This window comes from Toxorhynchites rutilus, chromosome 2 (assembly GCF_029784135.1).
Source record: "Toxorhynchites rutilus septentrionalis strain SRP chromosome 2, ASM2978413v1, whole genome shotgun sequence".
NCBI lineage: Eukaryota > Metazoa > Arthropoda > Insecta > Diptera > Culicidae > Toxorhynchites > Toxorhynchites rutilus.
Window position 1 is genome coordinate 88,934,625 of NC_073745.1, and position 27,510 is coordinate 88,962,134.

The 27,510-nt window shown below is 39.7% G+C and overlaps 1 protein-coding gene across 1 annotated transcript; it reads right to left on the reverse strand.

The window, feature by feature from the left end:
- Window positions 1-23,838: 23,838 nt before the first annotated feature.
- On the reverse strand, window positions 23,839-25,387 carry LOC129764342 (odorant receptor 49b-like). The gene is made up of 5 exons (XM_055763319.1): window positions 24,582-25,387; window positions 24,415-24,514; window positions 24,257-24,346; window positions 24,051-24,203; window positions 23,839-23,991 (listed from the first exon to the last, which is right to left on the reverse strand). Exons 1-5 carry the CDS (start codon window positions 25,385-25,387, stop codon window positions 23,938-23,940), a joined length of 1,203 nt encoding a protein of 400 aa, XP_055619294.1. The 3' UTR covers window positions 23,839-23,937.
- Between the last annotated feature and the right edge of the window lie 2,123 nt (window positions 25,388-27,510).

Here is a 27,510-nt window from a genome sequence, read left to right on the forward strand (position 1 = left end):
TGTGGGCTTAGGGCTACTGCTGCTTCTTCTGTCGGTCCTAAACCGTTCACTGGTCTGGCTCTGGCTCAAAAAGTTGATTCGAACTTGGTGACTCTGTTGTTTTACAAACACAAGCCATATAGAAGACGATTGATTGATACATCGTCTTCATGTTGCTGACCAGGATACGATGAGAAGGGACTTCAATGGGACCCAATAGCACACATGGAGTAAGATTAGTGAATGCATTATTTGATTATGCGACGTTTGGGATCATGTTTCACTTCTAATTACGAGAAGCTGTTGATTATTTGATGAGGGCAATCATAAAAAAGTACTGTGATAAAGGACGAGAGGGGGTGTATTTATCAATTAGTATTAATTTCCGAAAATACCAACCTTGAAAGGATAATCTTGTTAATGATATAAAATTTGCATATCCAGAGAAAAGATATTTATTTCTTTTCATTATTTTCGAATAATTTTTTTTTTTTTAATGAACATCTTCAACATGAAATCACCACGTCATTCGGTGCAAAATAAAGAAGAAACTCTATTAAAAGTTACAATTCAATGAATGTATGATAAAGTTGATAAATTTTATTTACATTCGACATCTCTTCGTGGTTCGGCTTCCCTGTTATTTTGCACTTGTTTAACCGTAAAAAAAAGAGTGTCCTATGTTTCATTGAGAGGAAATTCTTTAAGTTACATTCTTCGGCATAAGCTTCGAGTAACCGGTCATGTGCTGTGAGCGTCTCCGTTAAAGCATTGTTTTCGGTTACCGTTGGCTGTTATTTTTTTTATCGCCCAGGTGTGCTTTTTTCGCGCGTTTTCGAACTGTTCGAGATATCGTAAAACGCAGTGTGAACTCGGAATTAGTGAGAAAAGCAGAATCATCAAAGCCTGGCAAGGCCAGCCGGCTTTCAGTTTTCGCCGATTTGTCGCCATCGCAATCGAAGTCGGACATCGGTGCTCAGTTGCACGCACACAATACCAGCGCGATTCGCTGTTCACTTACAGCAGTGTGAAGGAGAGCATCACTTCTTAGTGGTGTGTGATAGTGCCGAGCGCTCAAGCGCTCCGATTGAGAAGCAAGCAGCGGTTGCCAGTTCATCAGCACTGGGTGCATTGTGGTGAATAGAAATAAATAAGATATAAGATTTTTTTTTTTTATTTTTTTTTTATTTTTAATTATTATTATTATTAAAACAAAATATTAGATTAGAGGTACCAATTACGGAATGGCAGAAGGAGGGGGAGGATCTCCAGATATGGAGATCTCTGATGATGACTCCCCTCTGGTTGAAAAAACAAATAAAGGAACAGCGAAGACACTTAAACGCGTTCCTACATCAGAGGATGTTTCGTCCGGGGACGAGTCTGCTAACTCTAGCAAGCCCCCCTCTAAAAAACCTGCAAATATCTCCTCTCCAACCCCCCTCGCTCCTACCCCAGCTCAGATTTCGCCTCCCCATCCTGTTGTCCCCGATCCCCTTCAATCCTCGTCATCTCCTTCTCCTCCTGTTGTCTTCTCTCCACGTGTCAAGGTCTATCCTGAAGATGCACCTGGAACTGGTCCGTGGGTTGTTTTCTTCAGGCCTAAGCCAAACGGAAAAGCACTTAATGTTATTCAGATCATGAAAGATCTGGCAAGATACTCCTCCGTGACAGAAATTACAAAGGTTAGACCGACCAAACTGCGTGTTGTCGTGGCTGATCGGAAAGACGCAAACGGTATTGTCGTCGACCAGAGGTTTACCCTGGAATATCGTGTCTACGTGCCTTCCCATGACGTAGAAATCTCGGGGGTGATAACCGAAACGGGTCTGACGTGCAAATCAATTATGGAAGGAGATGGCAGATTTAAAAAGCTGCCTTTGATTAAGGTTAAAATCTTAGAATGCCGACAACTCGGCAAAGTCTCCCAGGAAGGGAAAGAATCGAAATTTACGCCGTCCGACTCGTTTAGAGTCACTTTTGCTGGCTCCGCCCTCCCTGACTACGTTATGGTGGACAAATTGAGGCTACCGCTGCGACTCTTCGTGCCAAAGCCCATGACTTGCCTGAAATGCAAGTCAGTTGGTCACACAGCAGCTTACTGCGCCAACAAGGAGCGCTGTGCCACTTGCGGAGAGCAACATGTGGACAAATCCTGCAGTGCGATTGAGCAAAAGTGTCCATATTGCGGAGGAAATCCGCACGTGCTCTCGGCTTGTGAAACTTACAAGAGTCGCTGGGAGAAGCAGAAGCGCTCTTTAAAGGAACGCTCGAAGCGCACTTTTGCGAAAATTTTGAAGGGCGCTTCTCCATTGGCCCAACAGCAACAACCTTTAACCGCAAACAATGTCTTCGCTTCGCTGCCAGTTGACGAAATGGAAGCGGATACAGCTAACGAGGGCACACCGTACATCTTCCAAGGGAATCCCCGGCGCAAAAATGTGACCACTCCCAAAGTTCAAGGACAAGCCCCTCCGGTTATACCCTCTGTTAGCATGTCTAAAAAATCGAGTGCAGCGGACAAGCAAAATCAGGTTCCTCCTGGCTTCCGTGGGAATAATTCACCTTCGAACGACCCAGCACTCGAAGGGACATCAAAAACCCCAACTGTCCCTATTTTACCGACCAGTTCAACTTCCCAATCGGGATTTATAAAGTTGACTGACCTTGTGGCTCAAATCTTCACATGCTTTAATGTTTCCGACTCCATCAGAACCATTGTCATATCAATGCTTCCAGTATTAAAGACAATTTTGCAACAATTGATGCAAACATGGCCCCTCCTTGCAATGATTATCTCTCTTGATGTCTAATTCAAATAGAGAGGTCGGAGATATCACTGTTTTACAGTGGAATTGTCGTAGTCTTATCCCTAAATTGGATACATTCAAATTTTTAATTCATAACTTCAATTGTGATGTTTTTGCTCTGTCCGAAACTTGGCTTTCTTCGCGAGATGATCTCTCTTTCCACGATTTTAATATTATACGCTTGGACCGTGATGACAGATACGGAGGGGTGCTATTGGGGATCAATAAGTGCCACTCATTTTTTCGAATTGACCTTCCACCTATTGGAGGGATTGAAGCTGTTGCTGGTCATGCAAACATCAGAGGAAAAGACCTCTGTATTGTCAGCTTGTATTGGCCTCCGAGAGCTGCGGTTAGCCGCAAGCAACTTGTTGACATGTGCTCACTCCTTCCTGAGCCACGATTGATCTTGGGAGACTTCAATTCTCACGGAACACCCTGGGGGGAACAGTACGACGACAATCGTTCACTGTTGATATATGATCTTTGTAACAGCTTCAATATGACACTTTTGAACACTGGGGAAACAACACGTGTACCTAAACCTCCTGCTAACCCAAGTGCTCTTGACCTCTCGCTTTGCTCGAATTCACTATCGTTAGATTGCAAGTGGAATGTAATCCAGGACCCCAACGGTAGTGATCACTTGCCAATCAAAATTTCCATCACCATTGGGTCGAATTTTTCTGAATCTATAAACATGGCATATGACCTCACAAGACACATTGACTGGAAAAAATATGCGGACGCGATTGCTCTAGCCATCAATTCCAGAGATGGTTTACCTCCATTGGAGGAGTATAACTTCCTTTCTCGTTTGATCTATGACAGCGCGGTTCGCGCTCAAACGAAACCCATCCCAGGCTCCACTATTCGTCGAAGGCCTCCCAATCCATGGTGGGATAGCCAATGTTCCAAGCTTTATCAGGATAAATCGAACTCATTCAAAGTTTTTCGGAAACGTGGAACCCCTGAAAATTTTCAGACGTATTTGGACCTTGAAAATCAATTTAAAAACTTGATCAAAGGGAAAAAACGTGCTTATTGGCGAAATTTCGTGGGAGGTTTGTCACGAGAAACGTCAATGAAAAAATTATGGAAAGTGGCTCGAAACATGAGAAATCGCTCTTCATCCAATGAAAGCGAGGAATATTCACATCGATGGATTTTGAATTTTGCACGGAAGGTTTGTCCTGATTCCGCTCCTGTGCAAAAAATTGTTCGAGATATACCACAAGATAGGTGCGATCTTGATTCCGAGTTTTCGATGGTAGAATTCTCTCTTGCTCTGCTTTCATGTAACAATTCTGCTCCGGGATCGGATAGAATTAAGTTCAACTTGCTGAAAAACCTCCCTGATGTGGCGAAACATCGCTTGTTGAATTTATTCAATCGGTTTCTGGAGAATAATATTGTTCCAGATGATTGGAGACAAGTACGAGTTATAGCTATTCAAAAACCCGGAAAACCCGCGTCCGACTTCAATTCGTACCGCCCAATAGCAATGCTGTCTTGTATACGGAAATTGTTGGAGAAAATGATCTTGTTTCGCCTTGATCGATGGGTTGAAACGAATGGCCTACTCTCAGATACACAATATGGGTTCCGCAGGGGCAAGGGGACGAATGATTGTCTTGCGTTGCTTTCTTCAGAAATTCAAATGGCTTACGCCGGAAAAAAACAAATGGCTTCAGTATTCTTGGACATAAAGGGGGCCTTTGATTCTGTTTCAATAGAGGTTTTGACAGACAAATTACACTCTCGGGGTCTGCCGCCTCTATTGAATAATATGTTATATAACTTGCTTTGTGAGAAGCATTTGAACTTTTCTCACGGAGATTCGGCAGTAAGTCGGGTCTCTTACATGGGCCTCCCCCAGGGCTCATGTTTAAGCCCCCTTTTGTACAACTTCTATGTAAGCGACATCGACAATTGCCTTACACAAAATTGCAGCCTAAGACAACTTGCAGATGATGGAGTGGTCTCTGTCGTAGGATCAACAGAATCCGACCTACAAGAACCCTTACAAGATACTTTGAACAATTTTTCAACCTGGGCCATTGGGCTAGGGATCGAATTCTCCACGGAGAAAACAGAGATGGTGGTTTTTTCTAGGAAGCATAGACCAGCAAAACCAAAGCTTCAACTTTTGGGTAAACCGATCACTCATGCTATGTCATTCAAGTATCTTGGGGTCTGGTTCGACTCCAAATGTACTTGGGGGGCCCATATTAGGTATCTGAGTAAAAAATGCCAACAAAGAATAAATTTTCTCCGTACAATCACCGGCACATGGTGGGGAGCCCATCCCGAAGATTTTATAATGTTGTATAGAACAACTATTCTCTCAGTGATGGAGTATGGCAGTTTCTGTTTTCAATCAGCTGCCAAAACACACTTAATTAAACTCGAGCGAATTCAGTATCTTTGTCTCCGTATTGCGTTGGGATGTATGCCCTCAACGCATACCATGAGTCTCGAGGTTTTGGCAGGCCTACTCCCACTAAAAGATCGCTTCAATTTATTATCTCTCCGGTTCTTCATCCGGTGTAAGGTCATGAACCTATTGGTGATCGGAAATTTTGAGCGGCTGATCGAGCTAAATTTTCACTCCGGATTCATGAGTTCATATCATGAATTCATCTCCATGCAGGTTGATTCTTCTTCGTATATTCCCAACCGTGTTTGTTTCCCTGACTACATCAATTCCTCTGTGCATTTTGATCTGTCCATGAAGCAAGATATCCATGGATATTCAGATTACCAACGATCGAGGATCGCTCCAACGATCTTCGATGAAAAATATAGGGGTATCAATTGTGATAATATGTACTTTACTGATGGGTCCACTATAAATGAGTCCACAGGATTTGGAGTGTTCAACGAATTTTTTAGCACCTCACACAGTCTTCAGAATCCTTGCTCAGTGTATATTGCTGAATTGGCAGCAATTCATTGGGCGCTGGACAGCGTCGCCTCACGACCTGTTGAACACTATTACATTGTAACGGATAGTCTTAGCTCTGTCGAAGCTATCCGTTCAGTGAGGCCGGAAAAGCACTCGCCGTACTTCCTTGAGAGAATACGAAAAATTTTGAGTGCTTTATCCAGACGCTGTTATGTCATTACCTTTGTGTGGGTCCCTTCTCATTGCTCAATTCCGGGTAATGAGAGGGCTGACTCATTAGCAAAGGTAGGTGCGATTGAAGGCGATATTTATCAGCGTCAAATCGCCTTCAATGAATTTTACTCTTTAGTCCGTAAAAATACCATCGCTAACTGGCAACGCAAATGGAACGAAGATGAATTGGGCCGGTGGCTTCACTCGATTATCCCTAAGGTTAGCCTCAAACCATGGTTCAAAAGTCTGGACTTGAGTCGGGACTTTATTCGCACCTTCTCCCGACTCATGTCCAATCACTGTTCGTTAGACGCGCTACTCTTTCGTTTCAATCTGGCCGGCAGCAATATCTGCGTTTGTGGCCGAGGTTACCACGACATCGAACACGTTGTTTGGTCGTGTGAGGTGTATCTTGTTGCCAGATCGAATTTAGAGAACTCCCTTCGGGCTAGAGGAAGGCAGCCCAATGTGCCGGTGAGAGATGTGTTGGCCCGGTTAGACCTTGATTACATGTCCCAAATATATGTTTTCCTTAAATCTATCGATGTTCGTGTGTGATTATCCTTATATCCTTATACCCTCCATTTCTTCCTTTGTGAGTAATTGGTCCGCTTGCTATAAACAGAAGAATGAAATGTAAATTCACAACTGATGTACGAATAGATTTAAGAATTGAGTGTGTGTGATTATCAACATTGTAATAATTTCCTTATACCCCATCCTTTTCCTGAGAAAATGTCACCCTTTTAATCTCGAGTCCACCACGAGTAATCGGTTTCCCACATTACTAACCATAGATTTAAGAAAATTGTTCATATATATAGTTTTAAAAATATATTTAAGATTTCGGCTCCTTTAAACTTATGTAACTGAGCCTGTAAAAATAAACGGATTTATAAAAAAAAAAAAAAAACATGAAATCAAGAATCATGTGTTACCATGCTTTCAATATAATATAGTAACACATTATTCCTTTCCGTTGAGTCTTCTATCGAGAGCACTTTTAGAATTTTTGACGGATTGCACTTTATCCCATCACAGGAAAAATATCCTGTTGTATTACGCGATTTGTTTGAAAACCCATGCCACAAACTATTTTAAACTTTTTTTATATAGACAATTTGTTTTTATTATTATAACTTTTTATTTTTACAAACTTTTTCATTTTTATCAGTTAGTGACCTTTTAAACACTTATTTGTCTTGTTGAAAGATGTGATGTATTGCTACTGAAGTTGCTGGTATTTTTGATGAGAATTAGTAGTAGTAGTAGTATTTTGACTAGTGAGGACCAAATTGCATTTAGAATTCTAGTTGATTCGGGTGAACTATAGGAGGCTATACTGCCGTTCTACGCATAGTTGTCCCATGTTCCAAACCAGCAACTGAGAAAAACGTAATCGCAGTTTTTTAGCATATTTGTCTACCAGAAGCTTTAAGCATTTATGTTTAGCATTGCACCGGGTTTTTTGCATGAGCAGTACAGTATTATCTAATGAAATGTGAAAAGTTACCCTCATTTGAATCAATCGATCTTGGTTACGGGCTTAAAAATCCATGGTGGGACAGTTATGCCTAGAATATCAACATGGGACAATTGAACTTGATGTTGTTTTTTGAAATACTGAGAAAGAACAATAAGCTTTTTGTGTTTTTTCCGAAATATTATGCATAAAAACATCGTTTTATGAAGATCTGCATCTGCAACACCTTTGCAGAGCATAAATATCATTGTTATTAGTCATTCGCTAACAAGATGCACACGTGTTCTGTTAAACTTTTCTTTATTTGTTTGAGAATTAGTTTGCCTTCCAAACCAGAAATCAGTGCAATACCCCTGCTGAAAGCGTGACTTAAAATTCTTGTACTTGAACCGATTCATTTATTATGGATCTTCAACAGTTATGCCTGGAATATCAACATGGGACAATTGAGCTGGAAAGCTGGGAATAAACAATAACTTTTTTTGTGTTTTTCCAGAAGATAAGGCATAAAAACATCGTTTTATGAAGAAAAGTGAAATTACCAAAAAGTAACATGGGACAACTATGCGTAGAACGGTAGTATAGTTCGCAAATCATTTTTTACGATGCTCACTAGGGTACATTAAAAAATTGAAAACGAGTCTAGGAGAAACGCAACCGTATAAATAGATTGTACTAAAGCCCATTATATACAGCCTCGATTATATGTATATGATTCGATTATATACAATTTTGGACTCAATTATATACAGTTTAAAAACAATATTTTTTATCATTTAAATACGACTTATTTCAAGAAAAATGCAACCTTTCAATGTCAAGGTGATTATATTATAAGTAGAGGTGGGTAAAAATCGCGATTTTCGAAGATTTTGCTTGAATTTTTTACCAGGAATCGTTTATATCGATATTGCAGCGGAATTAAGAATGATAGAATTTGGGTGTCAAAGAACAAATTGTAGAGTGATTTGAAAGCTTTAATTTGATTGATGGAAACAATCAAGTTCAAGGGGGGTTCTGCTGACAAATGATACACAAATTCCTACATTACTCGAGAATTAATCAAACAAACTACGTCTTTCATTTCTATACCGGGGTGTAAAACCAAAGTTTCGAGAACGAAAGCGTTACGCTGGAGACCGAGATTTTGAGCGTTAATAGCTCTTAAACAACTGAACGAAATGGTATGATAAACACTTCATTTGAAAGATAAAATGTCTACGCGTCATATACTTGTTACTTTTTCATCCAAAAACTTGTTTCAATTGTCTTAAAATTGCTTTCAAAACAGGGTATTGAAATCACCAATCGGTATATAAGCGAGCGCCGCTCGTAAACCCACTCAGTTATGATTGAACAGCGATTGCAGCATGTTGTCGCTGTTGTTGTGAAGCTAATTTCGTTTATCATGAAAACGCTGATGAACGGTGTCACCAAGAGCCTGTTTGTGCACCTAAGGCCAAAAGGGAATCCATCAGGAGGAGAGTGATGCCACAAACGGTTCCCCGGGAAGAGTTCGGAGCAGCCGCCACACACACACATACACGCGCGGAATTCTCGTTGCTATCATCGTTGCTGAAAAATAATCTGCCAGCTCCCCTGGGAATTGAAAAATACATTCATGCGAAAGAGTTTATTTTAATGTTTTCTATCCATATAACACTGCAACCAAATACATTTGGTTTTGTTATCATGAAAAACGGAAAATGTTTCACATCGCGAAAATCAAGTCATTTTCGAGCGATTATTTGCTTTCTACTCATATAATGCTGCGACCAAATACATTTCGTTTTGGATTTTTTCAATCAAGTGCGATCAACGTAAGACCACGTCTTTCGGCAATTTATTAGAGGTGCAATGAATCTTTAGGAATTCCCGCTCTACGCGCACTGGCAAACAATGTTTACTCAACAATTTCTCAAACGAGAAATGGGTGTTGTGAGAAAGGATTAGCGAACGCGAAAACGACAAACGGGAGAAAGATATGTTTGGAGGTTGAAGGAAATTGGCAGAAAACTTCTTCATTCTATCATTCAAATAATGTGATTCATACCACATCGTTTTGCCAGAAAGAGATTATTAATGTTCAAAGGAGGAATCGAGTCCTCCGAGGAAATTACCCAGCGCAAATTAGAGTCGACTATCGATTGCGGCATTCGTACACAAATAATTTTATAATGCAGTTTCACCAAAGTGATTTCTTCGGATATATTCACTACATCATGTCATGTATTTCATATTCTTCATTAAGAAATCCATATCCATGGCACCTATTGGTAACGAATTATTATCGAAACCACGATTTTCGCTAAATGCTCCTTTCAGTTCGGCATGTAAAAAACTTTTCTGTACTCTAATCCATCAAATTTGGAGCCCTGAAAAGGGCCGTTGATTATATGCTAAGCTAATATAGCACGCTCTCCTCGGATACGATGGGCCAGCTGGATGTCCTTGGGCATGTTGTGACGCATTTTGCATGGATAGCACACAAATTGGTTTCTTCGAATAAGCCTCCTGCAGCGTCATAGCCGCGGAACTTTGGAAGCGCAAGTCGGTTTTGAAGTCCTGAGCAATTCCACGATCCAAATGCTGCAAAGGTAGCTGCGGATCAGCAATTCGGTCGACTTCTGATAGCGATGAATTTCACGCAAAGTTCCCGGTCGATAGCGATGTGGCTTCTTCACCTATCCTGCTACTGGTGCGCTTATCCGAGCTGACTTCGTGTGCCTTACCACCGAATGACTAACGAGCTGTCTGCGAAAGACTAACGAGCTCGAGTCCTCAAGGCCCATTTATACGTTGCTAGTAGCTGACTTGACAATGAGCAGCTACTGACCCGGTGGACTCGCTTGACAATTGGTTGACTCGCCTTGTCCGTTCACATAGTGTGAGCTGCTGGCGAGAAACTAGATACTACGGCACGGGTTTACCTGGGATGCCAGGCGATTTTTCAAATGTCCATCAAATAGTCAGAAACAGCAATCAGGTCCGAATTTGTCAAATGATTGGTCCGAAATCGACTTCTTTATTGGTAGTTTTCATCTTAGGTTTTCAGTTGAATGTATCATTACACAATTTTATAGAGATTACAGAGCAGTGTTGAGAATAACACCTGAACAAGTGGAAAAACTGTTGAATTTAATTGCTCCACAAATACAACGCCAAGATACACTCATGAAGGATGCTGTACCTGCAAGAGTGATAATATAAATGACATTGATATGCCTTTCTTCTGGAATATTGTTCAGATTGTTGTCGATATTTTTTAGAATCTCGAAAGCATCCATAGCTAAGATAATTCCGGAAGTATGTGATGCTTTAAATGATAGTCTAGAAGACTTTTTAAAATTTTATTCACACGCGTCAAAAATTAAAATAATGAATGAAAATGTACTTTTTTAAATCGAATATGTATTCTGTTTCTTAGAACCTTACTTTTTTTCGCAAGTTGTGAGTGAATTTTGAATGAAAATTGTGCCTGATAATGATTCTATATTAGACATTCTCCAGAAAACTATCTCAAAAAGAAAGCGTGCCCCGCCAGCGTGCAAAACAGAATAACAATGATTTCGTTAAGAAACTATGAGGGTTTTATTTGTTTTTCCAATAATTTTCAAGTCTATAAATATCTTCGCATATTTTCAAATATCTTAAAAATAGAGACATTTCTTTACATTTGGCATCCCTGATTCGAACGCTAAATTCTGTTTTTGACGTTTTGAAGCATGCGAGTGCGAGTAAATTCAAAAAACTTTGAAGTAGCTCGCACGCCGGATCACACATGACAATAACTGGCATGATGTGTTCACACGGTGTGAGTAGCTGCACTGCAGTAACTGACTAGACCGACTCGTATGCTTGCTCGCACCGTCTGAACCCGGCTTCACGGTGCAAGAGTAGAGTAAGAAATGAACGAAAGCAAGGAAGTGTCATTTTATAAAACATAAAAGTATCGAATGTAAACCCCACCCTTATTATATTCGTGAGTATACAGCAAGCTTATATAATAAAGAGGGTGGGGTTTACATTCGATTCTTTTATGTTTTATAAAATGACACTTCCCTTGCTTTCGTTCATTTCTTACTCTACTCTCGCACCGTGAGGACTCGTTTCATCGGGACTAAGCAGACAGCTCGTTAGTCCTTCGGTGGTAAGGCACCACGAAAGCAGCTCGGATAAGCGCACCAGCCGCAGGAAGCGTGAAGAAGCCACATCGCTATCGACCGGGAACTTCGCATGAAATTCGTCGCTATCAGAAGTCGACCGAATTGCTGATCCGCAAGCTACCTTTGCAGCATTTGGTTCGTGGAATTGCTCAGGACTTCAAAACCGACTTGCGCTTCCAAAGTTCCGCGGTTATGACGCTGCAGGAGGCTTATTCGAAGATACCAATTTGTGTGCTATCCATGCAAAACGCGTCACATCATGCCCAAGGACATCCAGCTGGCCCATCGTATCCGAGGAGAGCGTGCTATATTAGCTTAGCATATAATCAACAGCCCTTTTCAGGGCTCCAAATTTGATGGATCAGAGTTCAGAAAAGTTTTTTACAGGCCGAACTGAAAGGAGCATTTAGCGAAAATCGTGGTGTCGATGATAATTTGATACCGATAGGTGCCATGGATATGGATTTCATAATGAAGAATATGAAATACATGACATGATGTAGTGAATATATCCCCATATCGAAGAAATCACTTTAATGAAACTGTTTACCGTTTGTCGTTTTTAAGTGTTGGGAAAGGGCATTATTTTTGCTGAGTAAATTCCAAGAAAAAATCCATTCCTTCTTTAAGCGTGATTCATTCTGCTTCGGATCAACGGAACAGTGATAATCATTTCATACAAAAGATCAAATGTCCAAGAGTTATATGATTGCTATTTATTGAGTCGGAAAATTGTTTCAATAGCTTAATGATAGCTTCGAAAACAGGTTATAAAATGACGCTTCCTTTGCTTTCGTTCATTTCTTACTCTACTCTTGCACCGTGACGACTCGTTTGTTTGGGACCAAGCAGATAGCAGGTTAGTCTTTCAGTGGTAAGGCACACGAAAGCAGCTCGAATAAGCGCACCAGCCGCAGGATAGGTGAAGAAGCCACATCGCTATCGACCGGGAACTTTGCGTGAAATTCATCGCTATCGGAAGTCGACCGAATTGCTGATCCGCAAGCTACCTTTGCAGCTTTTGGATCGTGGAATTGCTCAGGACTTCAAAACCGACTTGCGCTTCCAAAGTTCCGCGGTTATGACGCTGCAGGAGGCTTATTCGAAGATACAAATTTGTATGCTATCCACGTAAAACGCGTCACATCATGCCCAAGGACATTCAGCTGGCCCGTCGAATCCAAGGAGAGGGTGCTATATTAGCTTAGCATATAATCATCGGCCCTTTTCAGGGCTCCAAATTTGATGGATTAGAGTTCAGAAAAGTTTTTTGCAGGCCAAACTGAAACGAGAATTTTCGTTTGGATGCCATACAGCATCGAGAAAATTCCGGAAAGATCTAATCGTTGCTGAAAAATAATCTGTCAGTTCCCTGGGAATTGAAGAATACATCCATGCGAAAGAGTTTATTTTAATGTTTTTTAATTATATGGCGAACACAGCGACCAAATACATTTGATTTCGTAATTTTTCAATCAAGTGTAATTAGCTGGAAGGCTTCTGAAGATTATTCTTTCCCATCAGTAGGATATTTTCGTATCCAATAATGGATGCATAACATGAAAAACGGAAAATGTTTCGTATCGCCAAAATTATATAATTTTCAATCGATTATTGCTCAGTCGCCGAAATTTTCATACTCAGAGAGTTCATTCTCCTCTAGTTTGCCTTCCAAATTGCCATCGTAAACCACACCTTCTCTCGATTCAATCACGCACGAAAAGCATACTGAAATGATATTCTGGTGGTGAAACCCATTCATTTTTCGTGAGGCGTCGTGCACAAATTACGTAACGCGATAAGGGGGGAGGGGTTAGATGTTGCGTTACTTTCTGTTTATTAGAGATAGGAAATTGCGTTACAAAAGGGGGGGGGAGGTTCAAAATCCAGATTTTTGCGTTACGTAATTTGTGCACGACGCCTGAGGACATCGACAAGACAACATCGTTACTGAACGAGCTGAACGGCGAGGGATCGAGGTATTCATTACCTGGCTTGACCTGACCTGAAATGCAATCAGTTTGTTTTAACTATGAGGGAGCGCAGAAAAGCCGATCGATCAGAAGGAGAAGAGAAGGTGACCAAGAGAGTATCAGCATCGAAATACAGTTCCTCGGGAAGACATAGAAGCAGCCGCCACACACACACATACACGCGCGCAACTCTTTTCGTTTGCTGGTTATCGAGAGGAAACCTGGAAAGAAATGATCGTTGCTGAAAAATAATCTGCCAGTTCCCCTTGGAATTGAAAATTACATTCAAGCGAGTTTATTTTAATGTTTTCTATCCATATAATACTGCGACCACATACATTTGGTTTTGTGATTTGTCAATCAAGTGCAGTTAACAGGAAAGCTTCTGAAGATTATTCTTCAGAACAAGGTTTTTTGTATCCAATATTGGATGCATAAAGCCTTGAGTCTTCAAAGTAACACTCTCGTTTTTGAAGTCACCCAAATATTTATTTATTCATTCATTCAGGATGGATTTAGATTCAACTTCAAACAAATGATCTCTAAATCAACGATAGTCCTACGTCACCCTTGCGGTTATACCATAGATATAACCCACTTCCTGTTTTTTAGGGGGGAGGAGGGGTGGGGTCTGCCATACAAATGAAAAACAAATTTCTACATTACTCGAGAATTAATCAAGCAAATGAAACGAAATTTGGCATGTGGAGGTTTTAGGGTGCAATAAATGTTTCTATGGTGGTTAGACACTCCACCCCCCTCTCTAAGGGGGCGCTGCCATACAAATCAAATACAAATTTCTGCATTACTCGAGACTTAATCAAGCAAACGAAACCAAATTTGGCAAGTGAAGATTTTAGGGTGCAATAAATGTTTTTACGATGGTTAGATACTCCTGCCCCTCTCTAAGGGGGGGCTGCCATACAAATGGAACACAAATTTCTGCATAACTCGAGAACTAATCTAGCAAATGGAACCAAATTTAGCATGTGGAGGTTTTAGGATGCAATAAATGTTTCTATGGTGGTTCGACACTCCAGCCCCCCTCTTAGGGTGAGCTGTCATACAAATGAAAAACAAATTTCTGAATAACTCGAAAACTAATCAAACAAATGGAGCCACATTTGGCATGTGAAGATTTTAGGGGGCACGAAATGTTTTTATGATGAATAGACACTCCTCTCCTCTCTCCAATGGGAGAAGAGGAGAGGGGTCTGACTTCATTCTATCATATTTTCTGTATCAAATATTTATTCCATGTAACGGAGATACATGTTATTTGCAAGTGGTTGGAAAAACATGAACGAGAATTGTGTCTGAAAATAATCTCATATTATAATGATGAGTTTTGGTAGAAGTACTAGGAATTTTTTAGTAAAAGGTAAAAAAAGGTCGAAAAAGAACCGATTTTGACGCGACCCTTTCCTTTTTTGAAACTTTGTGCATATGATGGCAGCTACCTAAAATCAGAATTTTCCTTTTTAGTTGACTGGTTTCCATCACGACTGACTTTTTATAAGAGCATATCCAGAATGGATACTCTTTTTTTTCAAAAAATCATTACTCGAAACCATATGCCTGTTTGAAATATGAGTACGAGCAAAGGCGTTGCGAATTTAGGGATCTATTTAGGAAAAATAATATTTTGAAAAACGATTAAAAAGTATTAAAACTTAATTTAACATTACGAAGATTTATAGCTCAAAACATGTCCCCTTCGATATTTTTAAAAATGTTTTTTTTTAATTCTTTCAATTTAACATGTTTTGACATATAGTGATGCCGTGTCGGACTCACCAAAATAGAGATACAAATTTTTAAAAATTTATGAAATCTCAATTTCTGTGAAATAGAAACTATTTAAGAGAAGTAATATAAAAAATGAAATCTACATACGATTTAACATGAAAAAGTATATTTAAAGTTCTGCCCTCGGACTAACCGTTCTCGAGATATTTTAAGTTTCAGATAATGAAAATTATATTCGTGAAATAATAGAAAATTCTGCTGATCATTAAAACTGAGGATTCACCATCGTAAAGAAAATTCACGAACATTACTTGCATTATCCAAAACTTGAAATATCTCGAGAAACGATTAGTCATAGGGCAAAACGTGAAACATTTTCATGTAAAATCGCATGTAGATTCCATTTTTATATTGCTTTTCTTAAATTATTACTATTTCAGAGAGTATTGAGATTTCTTAAATTTTCAAAAATTCGTGTCTCCATTTTTATGAGTTCGACACGGCATCATTATATGTCTAAATTTGTTAATTTTCTGATTTCCGAATTTCCGAAATTATCGAAGGTAACATGTTTTAAGCTAACAACATTTTTTATATTAAATTAAATTTTTTAGTGAGATTTGTTAAAATATTAGACCCGTATTTTTATCATTAGGGCGATCATTTCCATTATAGAGTTGCCCAGAAAATCATTTTTTTTCCAAAAATTCCTTTTTTTAAAATTCAAATTTAAAAAAATTTAAAATTTTGAACTACTGTACCGATTTGGATGATCTATATATCTATTTATAATATATACCTTTGAACTATTGGACCGGTTCAGATGATCGACATACACTGCGTTTCACAACTATAGAACCACTCATTTTTTCTGAGTTTCCAGAGATATGTAAGAAGTCGGTTGAATTGAAGTATATAGTGTAGGATATAACAATTGTCTTCATTTAAAAGATTGGCCATTTGAACTTTATTGTTGTGTTCAGACGCGAAATATTAAAAAAAAACAAAAATTCCAGTGTTTCATAGCTATAGAACCAGATGGAAAAACCCTTACTCCTTTACAAAATTAACGTCAATGGGAAAAAGAGGGAAAAGTTGATTTTTCGAATAGTTAGGTCGAAGCTCTTGCCACGACCAGACGTGTTTACGGATTACACTGCGTATCGATTGTATTCGAACTACTTTTGTTCCACACTTCAGTGTGAAGAAAGACTTGCCTCGCGTTAGGACAACTAACGACAGTTTTTGCATTCTTGCTATTTGAGTTATCATAGCATAAATGACACCTGTGCGCTCCCGTGAGAACACCTTCAAAGTGTATTTGTCCAATTTCCTCAAGCGCCCATCGTTCGAGGAGAGACACAAGTTTGTACACGAGACAATCGGTCTATCCATTGACCAGGTTTTCAGACTACAGATTAACCATGCCCAAAACTGTGCTCATGTAAAGTGCTGCGATCTGAAGACCGCTCAGTTGAGCAACACAACGAAACACACGAGTTGGAGGTGAATAAAAACAAGATCAAAGATCGACTTTTGATGGACGACGGAGGAGTAGAGGTCAAAATCCATGATTTGTCCGAGCATATTCGGAACGAGGAAATTGCTGAGTATCTCAAGCAGTACGGGGATGTTCTTCTGATCATAGAATTGGTATGGGGTGATAACTTCGCCTACAAAGGAGTATCGACGGGAGTGCGGGTAGCGAAGATGATTTTACGAAGACACATCAAGTCGGTCGTTTCTATTCAAGGGGAACAATCAGTGATTATATATCGCAACCAGTCACAGACTTGCAAACATTGCCAAAATCTTCAGCACCCAGGCATCACTTGTGTCGAGAACAAAAAGCTTCTCGGACGAAAGACTGATCTTAACAATCGACTGAAGACAATACAAAACAAAACCTCGACCTACGCGGGAGCGCAGAATGGAACCAACCTCGGCAACGGTTTTCTGTCGAAGTTTGTGGGTACCAATCTAAACAAACTCAACGAACGAGCGCGAGTCACTCAGCCGAACGAGGATGATCGCCTGGAAGCATTCTCCTCTCGTTTAACTGCTACCACGTCATCTGAAACAACTTCGTCATCCCAAACCAATTGTCCCCTAGAACCATCTAAAGAGACAACGATGTCGATTTCCACAATAACGTCGACGGCACTCATTGATGAAGCTATACAACGTGCTCGTGGAAATGAAGCTGCTCTAGTGGACAACGGAATCAACGAATGCAACGACACTCTGGACCCGCTGAGAGTAGAGGGTTCTCAGCACCACAAAGTTCATTGTGAAACCGACGCAGTAAAGGGAGTGTCACATCAAATTGCATCACGGAACAAACGCTGTAGAAATTCGCCCAGTAGACCGATCCTTTTGAAAATTTTAGACAGTAAAATAAAAACTATTAGACAACTTTTGGCATTTTCTTTTTATTCATACTTCGAGCCCAAGCCCGTATGCTCGCACCTTCCTCTTTACCCCGTCCATAAGGTTCTGTACAACGTCAGGTTGTAGTTTTTTTTTGAACAGAAATCCATTTTCTCTTGAAGTCCGCCTCCGATTTGACAACTTTTGGGTTCTTCCGGAGGGCCTGCTTCATAATCGCCCAATATTTCTCTATTGGGCGAAGCTCCGGCGCGTTGGGCGGGTTAATTTCCTTTGGCACGAAGGTGACCCCGTTGGCTTCGTACCACTCCAACACGTTCTTTGAATAGTGGCACGAAGCGAGATCCGGCCAGAAGATGGTCGGGCCCTCGTGCTGCTTCAATAGTGGTAGTAAGCGCTTCTGTAGGCACTCCTTAAGGTAAACCTGCCCGTTTACCGTGCCGGTCATCACGAAGGGGGCGCTCCGCTTTCCGCAAGAGCAGATCGCTTGCCACTCCATGTACTTTTTGGCAAACTTGGATAGTTTCTGCTAGCGAATCTCCTCCGGAACGCTGAATTTGTCCTCTGCGGAGAAGAACAACAGGCCCGGCAGCTGACGAAAGTACGCTTTGACGTATGTTTCGTCGTCCATTACCAGGCAATGCGGCTTCATCAGCATTTCGGTGTACAGCTTCTCGCTCGCGCGTGTACAGCGCTCGGCTCGCGTCTTCCCCACCATGTTTTGCCTTTCGTCGCGGTTAGGAGCCTTCTGAACCATGTATGTACGCAGGCCCTCCCGCTGTTTGGTCCGCTGGACGAATGAACTTTACAAATTCAGCTTATTGGCGACATCCCGGACCGAACTTCTCGGATCACGTCTAAACTGCTTAACTACGCGCTTGTGATCTTTTTCACTGACGGAGCATCCATTTTCGCCGTTCTTCACCTTCCGGTCGATGGTAAGGTTCTCGAAGTATCGTTTTAGTACTCTGCTGACCGTGGATTGGACGATTCCCAGCATCTTACCGATGTCCCGATGTGACAACTCCGGATTCTCGAAATGAGTGCACAGGATTAATTCACGACGCTCTTTTTCGTTCGACGACATTTTTCCAAATTTACGAAAAATTGACAGTGAAGCATGCCCAACGTGATCTATACACTCTTATCTGATTATAAGCGAAAGCTGAAGGTATAATTCCTAAAAATTAAATTTCTACAGCGTTTTTTCCGTGATGCAATTTGATGTGACACACCCTTTAAGTGTAAGCACTTCCAAAATTCCTCTTTCTGTCCTTCCTCCCCATCACACTACAATGGAGATTTCAGAGAGTGAAAGCAGTGAGTCGTCGTGTGAGAGTGTGCCATTTCAAAAAGTGATAAGACGGGGCGTCCATAGAAACAACGGACATGCTCTCCACCTCATGTATCTACAGATATCACTAACAAAGTATCGACTGTCGTCCCAGTCACGGAATTAGATAGATGATGTTTAAGAAGTACTTCCTCTTCTCCATATTACCCTCTCCTTACTAAACTATAATTAGTACCTTATGCCTCATCCATTACCATATGAATAATCCTCCAATCAGCTACAACATTGGTAGTATCAATACCAACTCAGTATCTAGTACTAATAAAATAGCGGCCTTGTCCACCTTCGCACGCTTAATGGAGTTCCACTTAATTTTGCTCCAAAAAGTCGAAAATATTAATTTTGGACTATATCTGGATTCAATATGGTGACAAATGTAAACGAAAGCAAACGAGGGACAGCAATCGCGCTTAAGCCTCACATCCCTATCTGCAACGTGCAAAGAAGTTTAGATAGTCGAAACATTACAGTCAAGATCAACGACTCAGTCACTATATGTATTGTCTATGCACATTCAGGTTCGCGAAATTTCTCTGCTCGCGAAATTTTTTTCAAAAATCTCCCCTTCTACCTACAAAATAGTAGTGACTATTTGATTCTTGGCGGTGATTTTAATAGCGTTATAGCCTGCAAAGATGCCACAGGAACCAACAGTTTTAGTCCCTCTCTCAAACGTCTCGTTGATAATCTTGGGTTTTATGATGTTTGGGATGTACTGTTTGGAAATCGAATAGATTATAGTTTCATTCGGCCAAACGCAGCATCACGTATCGATCGAATTTACGTTTCACAGGTTGTTGTTCCGCATCTTCGTACGGCTGAATATTTTGTCGTCTTTTTCGGATCAGAAAGCTTGCAAGGTACGCTGATGTTTACCTGATCTCGGACGTCCGTATGGGCGAGGATTTTGGTCTATTCGTGCACATATTCTCAATTCGGGAAACCTTGAGGAGTTCAGCAGAAAGTGGAACTATTGGCTTCGAGAAAAACGGAACTATAATAGTTGGCTAGAATGGTGGATAGATTTCGTAAAGCCCAAAATTAAGAGTTTTTTCCGTTGGAAAACTAACCAAGCGTTTCGAGATTTCCACACAAGAAACGAATTTTTGTATCGTCAATTGAAAATTGCTAATGAAGATATGCAGAACAACCTGAATGGAAGAACACAAATAAATAGAATTAAAGGACAAATGCTAAAATTGCAAAGCAATTTTTCCAAGGCGTATGAACATCTAAATGACCGATTAATCTGTGGGGATAAACTTTCTTCTTTTCAAGTCGGTGAAAGGTACAAAAGAAGAAGAACAGTACTATCGATAAAATACAACATCAGAACCAGCTACTCACATGCACTAATGAAATAGAGAGTCATGCGTTTGACCATTTCAAAAACCTCTACACTGAGGAGAATTTAGAACAAAATAATTACTTTCCAACAAATCGAATTGTTCCGGAAGGCTCCGTAAGTAATAATCAGCTGAGGAACGAAATCTCTAGCTCGGAAGTCCTCTTCGCTATGAAGTCAAGTGCATCGAGGAAATCACCAGGCAGAAACGGTATTCCTAAAGAATTTTACGGAAGAGCCTACGATATTATCCACCCTCAATTGATTTTGATGCTTAACGAAACAATTCGAGGGAATATTCCTGAAAAATTTGTTGAGAGGATAATTGTACTCTCCAAAAAGCGATCCGTAGACGATACAATTAAGTCGTACAGACCCATAAGCTTACTCAATGTCGATTATAAAATTTTGGCTAGGATATTGAAACAACGACTTGACCATGTCATGACTGAAAATGATATACAAAATCAAAGCCAAAAGTGTTCCAACTCAAAGAGAAACATATTCGAAGCCGTGCACGGAACAAAAGACCGAGTAGTTGAACTAAATTGCAGAAGAAGGTCAGGGAAATTAATTTCTTTTGATTTCGATCATGCCTTTGATAGGGTGAATAAAAATTTTCATCTGGGCGTGATGCAGAACATTCGCTTGAACCAGGAATTTGTGTCACTAATTGGGAAGATAATGTCCTCGTCAATTTCGCGTTTACTAATAAACGGATAACTCTCTCCCGAATTCCCTATCCTACGCTCAGTGAGACACGGCGATTCTATCAGTATGCATCTATTTGTCCTTTGCCTACATCCCCTCCTTGAAAAGCTGCGCTCAGTTTGCAATGGTCCACTGATGTAGTGGTAGCATACGCGGACGACATTTGCATCATCACAACTGATAGCAATAAGCTTTCGATCATCGAACAAACCTTTATGGACTTATGTTCGGGATCTATTCTTATGTTCGGGATCTATTCTGAACCTGACAAAAACCGTGGCAGTCAACATTGGCTGCTGGTATCAACCCGATGAGTCCGTTTGGTCGACAGTTCGTCCCTCCGTAAAAATTTTAGGGATCACATATTTCAACTCTCTTAAGCAAACGATCGACTTCAACTGGAATGATGCAATCAGAAAGTCGTCGCAATTGATGTGGATGTTCAAGCCGAGGATCCTCACACTACATCAAAAATAATTATACTAAACACTTTCATCACATCGCGGTTGTGGTTCTTGGCCTCTGTTATCAGTGTCCCAAATATTGCAATTGCCAGTATCACATCTCAAATAGGCAGCTTCATCTGGGATCGGCACCCAACGAGAATACTCATAGAACAACTTGCACTACCAGTTAGCATGGGTGGTCTCGATTTGCATCTGCCAATGTATAAATGACAAAGCGCTTCTATATCCTTGCCTAAAAAATGTTGTAAAAACTATAGCATACGTTCCTGATCGTCTCAAGCAAAATCCTTCGACTGCTTCTCTGCACGACTTTTTCAGAGAAAGCATACAAACGCCAAAAATGCATTTCTCGTACTGTTGAGTACTGAGGGTCTGATAGAAGATAAACGTAAATCCATTGTGATCAAATACTGTACCGGAACAGGGATATCAATGAGAAAATTTGCTAGTAGCAAACGCGAAATGTTCATCATGACATGAACCAAAAAATTCTTTCTTGAGCATAATTTGACACTGTAAATCAAAGAACATAAATCTCGAACGCGCTGAAGTCAATTTTCTGAGAATTTTTTTTTAAGAAATCGCTGATTTGCCATGCAATTCGTCAATGTGACATGAAATCATCTCCGTTTTCTGTCTCGGGAATGTGAATGGCGAGATTTACCAGAAGGTCGATAACAATATCGATTTTGTTGAAAAGGAGATGAATCCTCCGCATTATCCGCCAATAAGGCACATTGAAAAATTTAGGACTTTGATAAAAGGACGACTGCGGAAGACTGACAAGGGAACCGATGACCATGAGCTGTTCAAAAACGACTCGATAAATGTGAGCAGAAGCATCGATGAGATGGTTGCCCAGAAGCAGTAATATAGGACGTAAAGAAACAGGTACGGCTTAGAGGCGAATGGACTGCAAATTTGAAAGCCTCTTGAAACAAAGAAGGAGCAGGTACGATCAATGACTGAACCTACGGAACCCTGAATAATTTTTAACGTTACCTGTATCTTGTATTCATAAGAATTGTCATTTTCAGAAAAGAAAAATGAATATTTGATAAAAAAAACACTGTATTTTAAGTGTAACCATAAAAAAACGAAACGGTTCTTAGGTTTTATTCACTCAATAAAACACATTGAATATTTTTTTTTGTTTTTTTTCATTTGCGTGTTCCGTTTTTAAACCTGAACCTAGGCAGCCTAGTCAGTACGTAAAATGCCAATACATGCATTGCACACCATCTACCGTTTTTCTTTATGTTCCCACAAGTAGAAGAAGTTTTCGGCGGGTTTTCTTGTTCTTGGAAATGTAAACCCGACAAGCGACTTGACATAAACTACGCTCGAGAGATCAAATATAATCGTCCGCGAATGCTTGAAAGCGACAAAAATTCAAGTACAGAAGTATGACTGCGGAATTGTTACCATTGTTGACAAATGTTAAAAATTGCAATTAAATACTTGATATCACAAAAATCTGTATATACAGCCAAGAGAGATGCAACACACAAAAACGAAAAACTGCTTGGATATTTAATATGTTTACGTTTAAGTTTCGCTCTAGACAGCGAGCAACCAACAGTAAATGTTAATGCTGAGAGTTAATTTGACAATCTGCTTAAATTGCCTTTTCATGGTATTCCGAATTGCTCGCGCCCCTACTCAGTTATTCATTGATCGATCTTTGTCAGTGCTAGTAAATATTTGTACTACCGAACCTTATTCTTCAATTTTCATAATTTTGCTCTCACCGGCAGTAATTTTGTAGTTCTACGTTAACAAGGCGGTCGTGTTTTGGACACCACTCTTTTAGTTCTTGACGAAGGTAGATTGAAGTGATTAGTAAATGTGGGCTAAAGGTGATGATGTTTCAAATATATGATCGCTTGTGCTCGAGTGTGTCATTTGCACGCCTGTGTATTGTTATCACGAGAGTAAAAATGATTTATCAATCAACCATCCTCCACTGCCTTGACAGAACCACGGAGCCCCTCAGCTCTTTTCAGGGCTACTGAACTTTTCTACCAAAGAATTAAAAATAATATACAAGCAAACTGAAAAACATAATTTCGTAGTCCTACGTTGATAATGCAGTCGTGTCTTGGACACAACCATCTACTTTTGTTCGAGAAATAATCAATACATTTATGTAAGTTTAAGCACTACGTTCACAGCGATGATTAAACATAATAAATCAACAACTAAAATCATTTTTGTGTGCATAACATTATCAAACAAATGTGATAAACTCATTTTTTTGCATGGTGGTGCCTATCAGTTGCGCTTCAATTGATATATGTCATGTAATGCTTGTTCATTGATATACACTATTCAGAACAGTGCTGTGTGTGTATTAATATAATTCAATCGAATGTCAATTTATAAAAAAAATTATTCCTTTGTGGTAACAAGCATAGCGAAGAAACTGTAGATTAATTTGTGAGTCTGGAAAAAATATCTTGATGAAATTTTCAATGCCACTCATATTCATAACACGTTAATACCTGCACGTATGTTTCCATATTCATGACACCGAATCGATACGATATTTCCTTGATATTTTGGCTCGCCAAAAGTAGCAGTTTCAGCGATTGTTGAACCGGAACGTCCAAATCGTACCAAGTGGTAACGTAAATCTCGCGCTCCAATTCCTCACCCTGAAAGCATTTGTCCTTATTTGTCAACCCTGGATATTCCATATATTAGTTACCTTCAGCAGCAATAACGTTCCGAGAAAGCACATGTTTAAAATTTGAATGGATGCCATACTGGCTAAGAATATAGCTGGATACCAGCGAAGCTGTAATTATTCACATTTTTTCTACTTCATAAAGTGTCCGGAGTTTTTTAATATAAATCACATATTACCCAAACAAGCACGATCAGCAAAATTGAAATTGTTCCAGTCATGGCCACTAGACTCATACAGAAATAAGTGCTGAAAATTGTGTTTGCTAGATCCAAATACCTAAAAACAAACACCTTCATTAAATTACATCACTCCTCAAACCATAACATATGTTAAGGTTAATTACACGATCACATTCTGATGCTTTTGTATGATTAATTTCATCTTTTCTTTCGCCTCACGACGATTTTCCGGAGTTTTCTCCAACTGTGACAATTTCGAAAGTTCTTTCAAATCGGATATTATGCAGTCGCACATTCCAAAAGCATTGACGAACACCATCACAATGAGTGATTCGTTACAGAATGAACTAAGAACCACTTCCAGTACAGCTATAATCTGATATAAGTACGTAAAAATGTATCCTACGAAACCGGATGTATCAATGAAGGAAAATTGGAAACCGAACGAAAGCTGCAACTCCCCAGACCAGAGGGACATAAGTATGCCAATCATGCTTGCACCCAGGAACACCAGCGTGTACATCCCGAAGTAGAATTTAGCGAAAATGATGCAGATAGCCACCGAATCGATCATCTTCTGCTTCCAGCGATCGTTACTATTACATTCACCCATGAAATCCCCCAACAAATGCAGCAACTTGTGGTAATCAGGCCTCCGGTAGAGATAGGCGTCGAATTTCGCGAATCCCTGCAGTCCAAAGCCAAACACGGCGATGTTGTAGATGAATCCACCAATGTCCTCTGCCAATATTGCCGATTCGATGTCCGAGTACAGAAAACTTGTCATTATCGCCAGCAAAAATATGAACTGTGGATTAACGAATGAGAATCCTGGAGTGAGCAGATCCATTCCTAGGACCACTTGACATGATCGATTCATGCGCGATGTGATCGCGTAGTAGGACTCCTGGGGATCTAGGATCGTCGCGCGGGTTTTTCGGAATATTTGCAAACGCTTCAAAGTTTCCATTGTTACTGAGTGCAGGTAGCTCTGGTCTGGTCACTATACATAGCTCTTGGAACGAAGGTAAATGTGATTTCTTGCAGCTGATTCGGAAGGTTTTCTTTCGCAAGAAAATAGATATTAATGATACCTAATTGAGCAATTATTATAATTGCTTGGAATTGAATTTGCTGCACGTTTTACAGAAAGGGATTTTTCGAAATTGTGCTAATATATTTAGAAATAGTATTAATCATAAATTTGGGAGTGACACTGAATGGATCGACTTAATGAACTTAATGTATTTAATCATTAAAATAATCTTGTGGAGCATCGGCTCTCAATCCGTCAGTTTGATAGGATCATACACAAACGTATACACAGTGAGTGAATTAAGTTCCGATAATAAACTATATCTGGTAAATTTATTTAAAACTAGCTGACTCGGCAAACTTCGTCTCGCCCAAAATTTGTTTTTCGTTATCACATCCACGTTTTCTTACTAAGGGCACGCTCATGGGTCCAATCGCAGAATTGTTCATTGATTGATCTTCTAATTTACCCTTTAGAATTATTTTTTACTATAAAATTTCAGTACTTCTACCAAAACTCGACATTATAATATCAGATTATTTTCAGACACAATTCTCGTTCAAGATTTTTCATCCACTTGCAAATAACATGTTTTTCCGTTACAAGGGGGAAATGTTTGACACAGAAATTATGATAGAATGAAGACAGCCCTAAATCGGAAAATTCCTTTCTCGAGTTTTGCTCTTATCAACACATTCGGCGATCCATTTTATTTATATAGATAGAAAAATATGTAGGAGTGCACATTAAAATCCATTTCCACTTTCGAACGAAGATCAATTTCGTTACCGCAAACATCAAATGGACTAACAAGGTTGTCAATATGTAATTGTAGAACGCATGCGAATTGAATTTTTCGAATTTTCCCATTTTCCTTCAGAGTTTTCCAAAAATTTTCAATTGTCATGTTTGGTTGAAATATGTGCATCCTCTCCAGAGGAGGAAGGGGTGTCATATCATCATAGAAACATTTCTCGTACCCAAAAACCCTAACACCCTGAATTTGGCTCCATTCGCTTGAATAGTACTCGAGTTATGCAGAAGTTTGTGTTTCATTTGTATGGCATTTGATAAACTTAACTTGATTTATAACTAATAGTACGAAAATTTAGTAGCTCATTATCAAAAGGATTGAGAGATGAAGTGTTCGGATAAGAACGAAGAACAAAACGAAAATGTAAGCTGTAAAATATTGTAGATTGCGAACCATGTTTTAAAAAATATATATTACAGGTTTGAAGCTGCGAGTTAGCTGCTATCTGGACGTTTTTTCTGAAATCATCCGAACAACGTTCCTATGGTAGTTCGACACCTCTCCTCCTTTCTAAAGGGGGGCTCCCATACAAATGAAACACAAATTTCTGCATAACTCGAAAACTAATCAAGCAAATTAAGCCATATTTGGCATGTGTAGGTTAGGGGTTTAAGAGGACAAAGTTTCATTAAGGCTTCGGTTGCTCGAGTAATACGATTTCACTAAAAATACACGTTCTTGTAAATTGTACATCTTGGCACTAAAAACCATCCGATCAAACTGAAAGAGTAGCCGAATATTATCGTCCCGAAGTGGGGAATGCAGTGTTACCATCGACGGAATGAAAAAAAAAAATGTTATAAGGAGCTATTCCATTTTTTTTGCGTGAGCGTTTAATCTGAAACGAAAGACCCTGTATTTTGGTATTGAATGTGTTCAATTTAGTATTGGAATAGTATTGTGGGGTCTAATCAAATTATTCCAGAATTCTAATACACAGATCACTGCAAAAAACAGTGCAAGTAGACGTCTGTTTAATAGTTTTGCGTGTTTGGGTCTAGAAGAAAAGATCCTAAAATATTGTTTCACAGTAACGTTCAAGTGGTGGGAAATGTCATTTTGATCTGTTCGAATGATATGATTAATTAAGGGTTTCGCCATTTTATGATCTACTAGCTGTACCCTGCCACGCTTTGTTGTGGCACATTGTGGTTGCATGGTTTAGTTGAATTTTTCAATTTTTCATAATGGAACACCATTTTTAGATGTTTTTGGTTGTTTTGTATATTGTATCATGGTTTAA

Coding starts and splice junctions, on each gene's coding strand:
- LOC129764342 (XM_055763319.1), bottom strand. CDS start 25,387: ATGGAAACTTTGAAGCGTTTGCAAATATTCCGAAAAACCCGCGCGACG. Junction 24,347..24,414: donor TGCTGATCGTGCTTGTTTGG/GTAATATGTGAT, acceptor GAATAATTACAG/CTTCGCTGGTATCCAGCTAT. Junction 24,204..24,256: donor GAACGTTATTGCTGCTGAAG/GTAACTAATATA, acceptor AAATGCTTTCAG/GGTGAGGAATTGGAGCGCGA.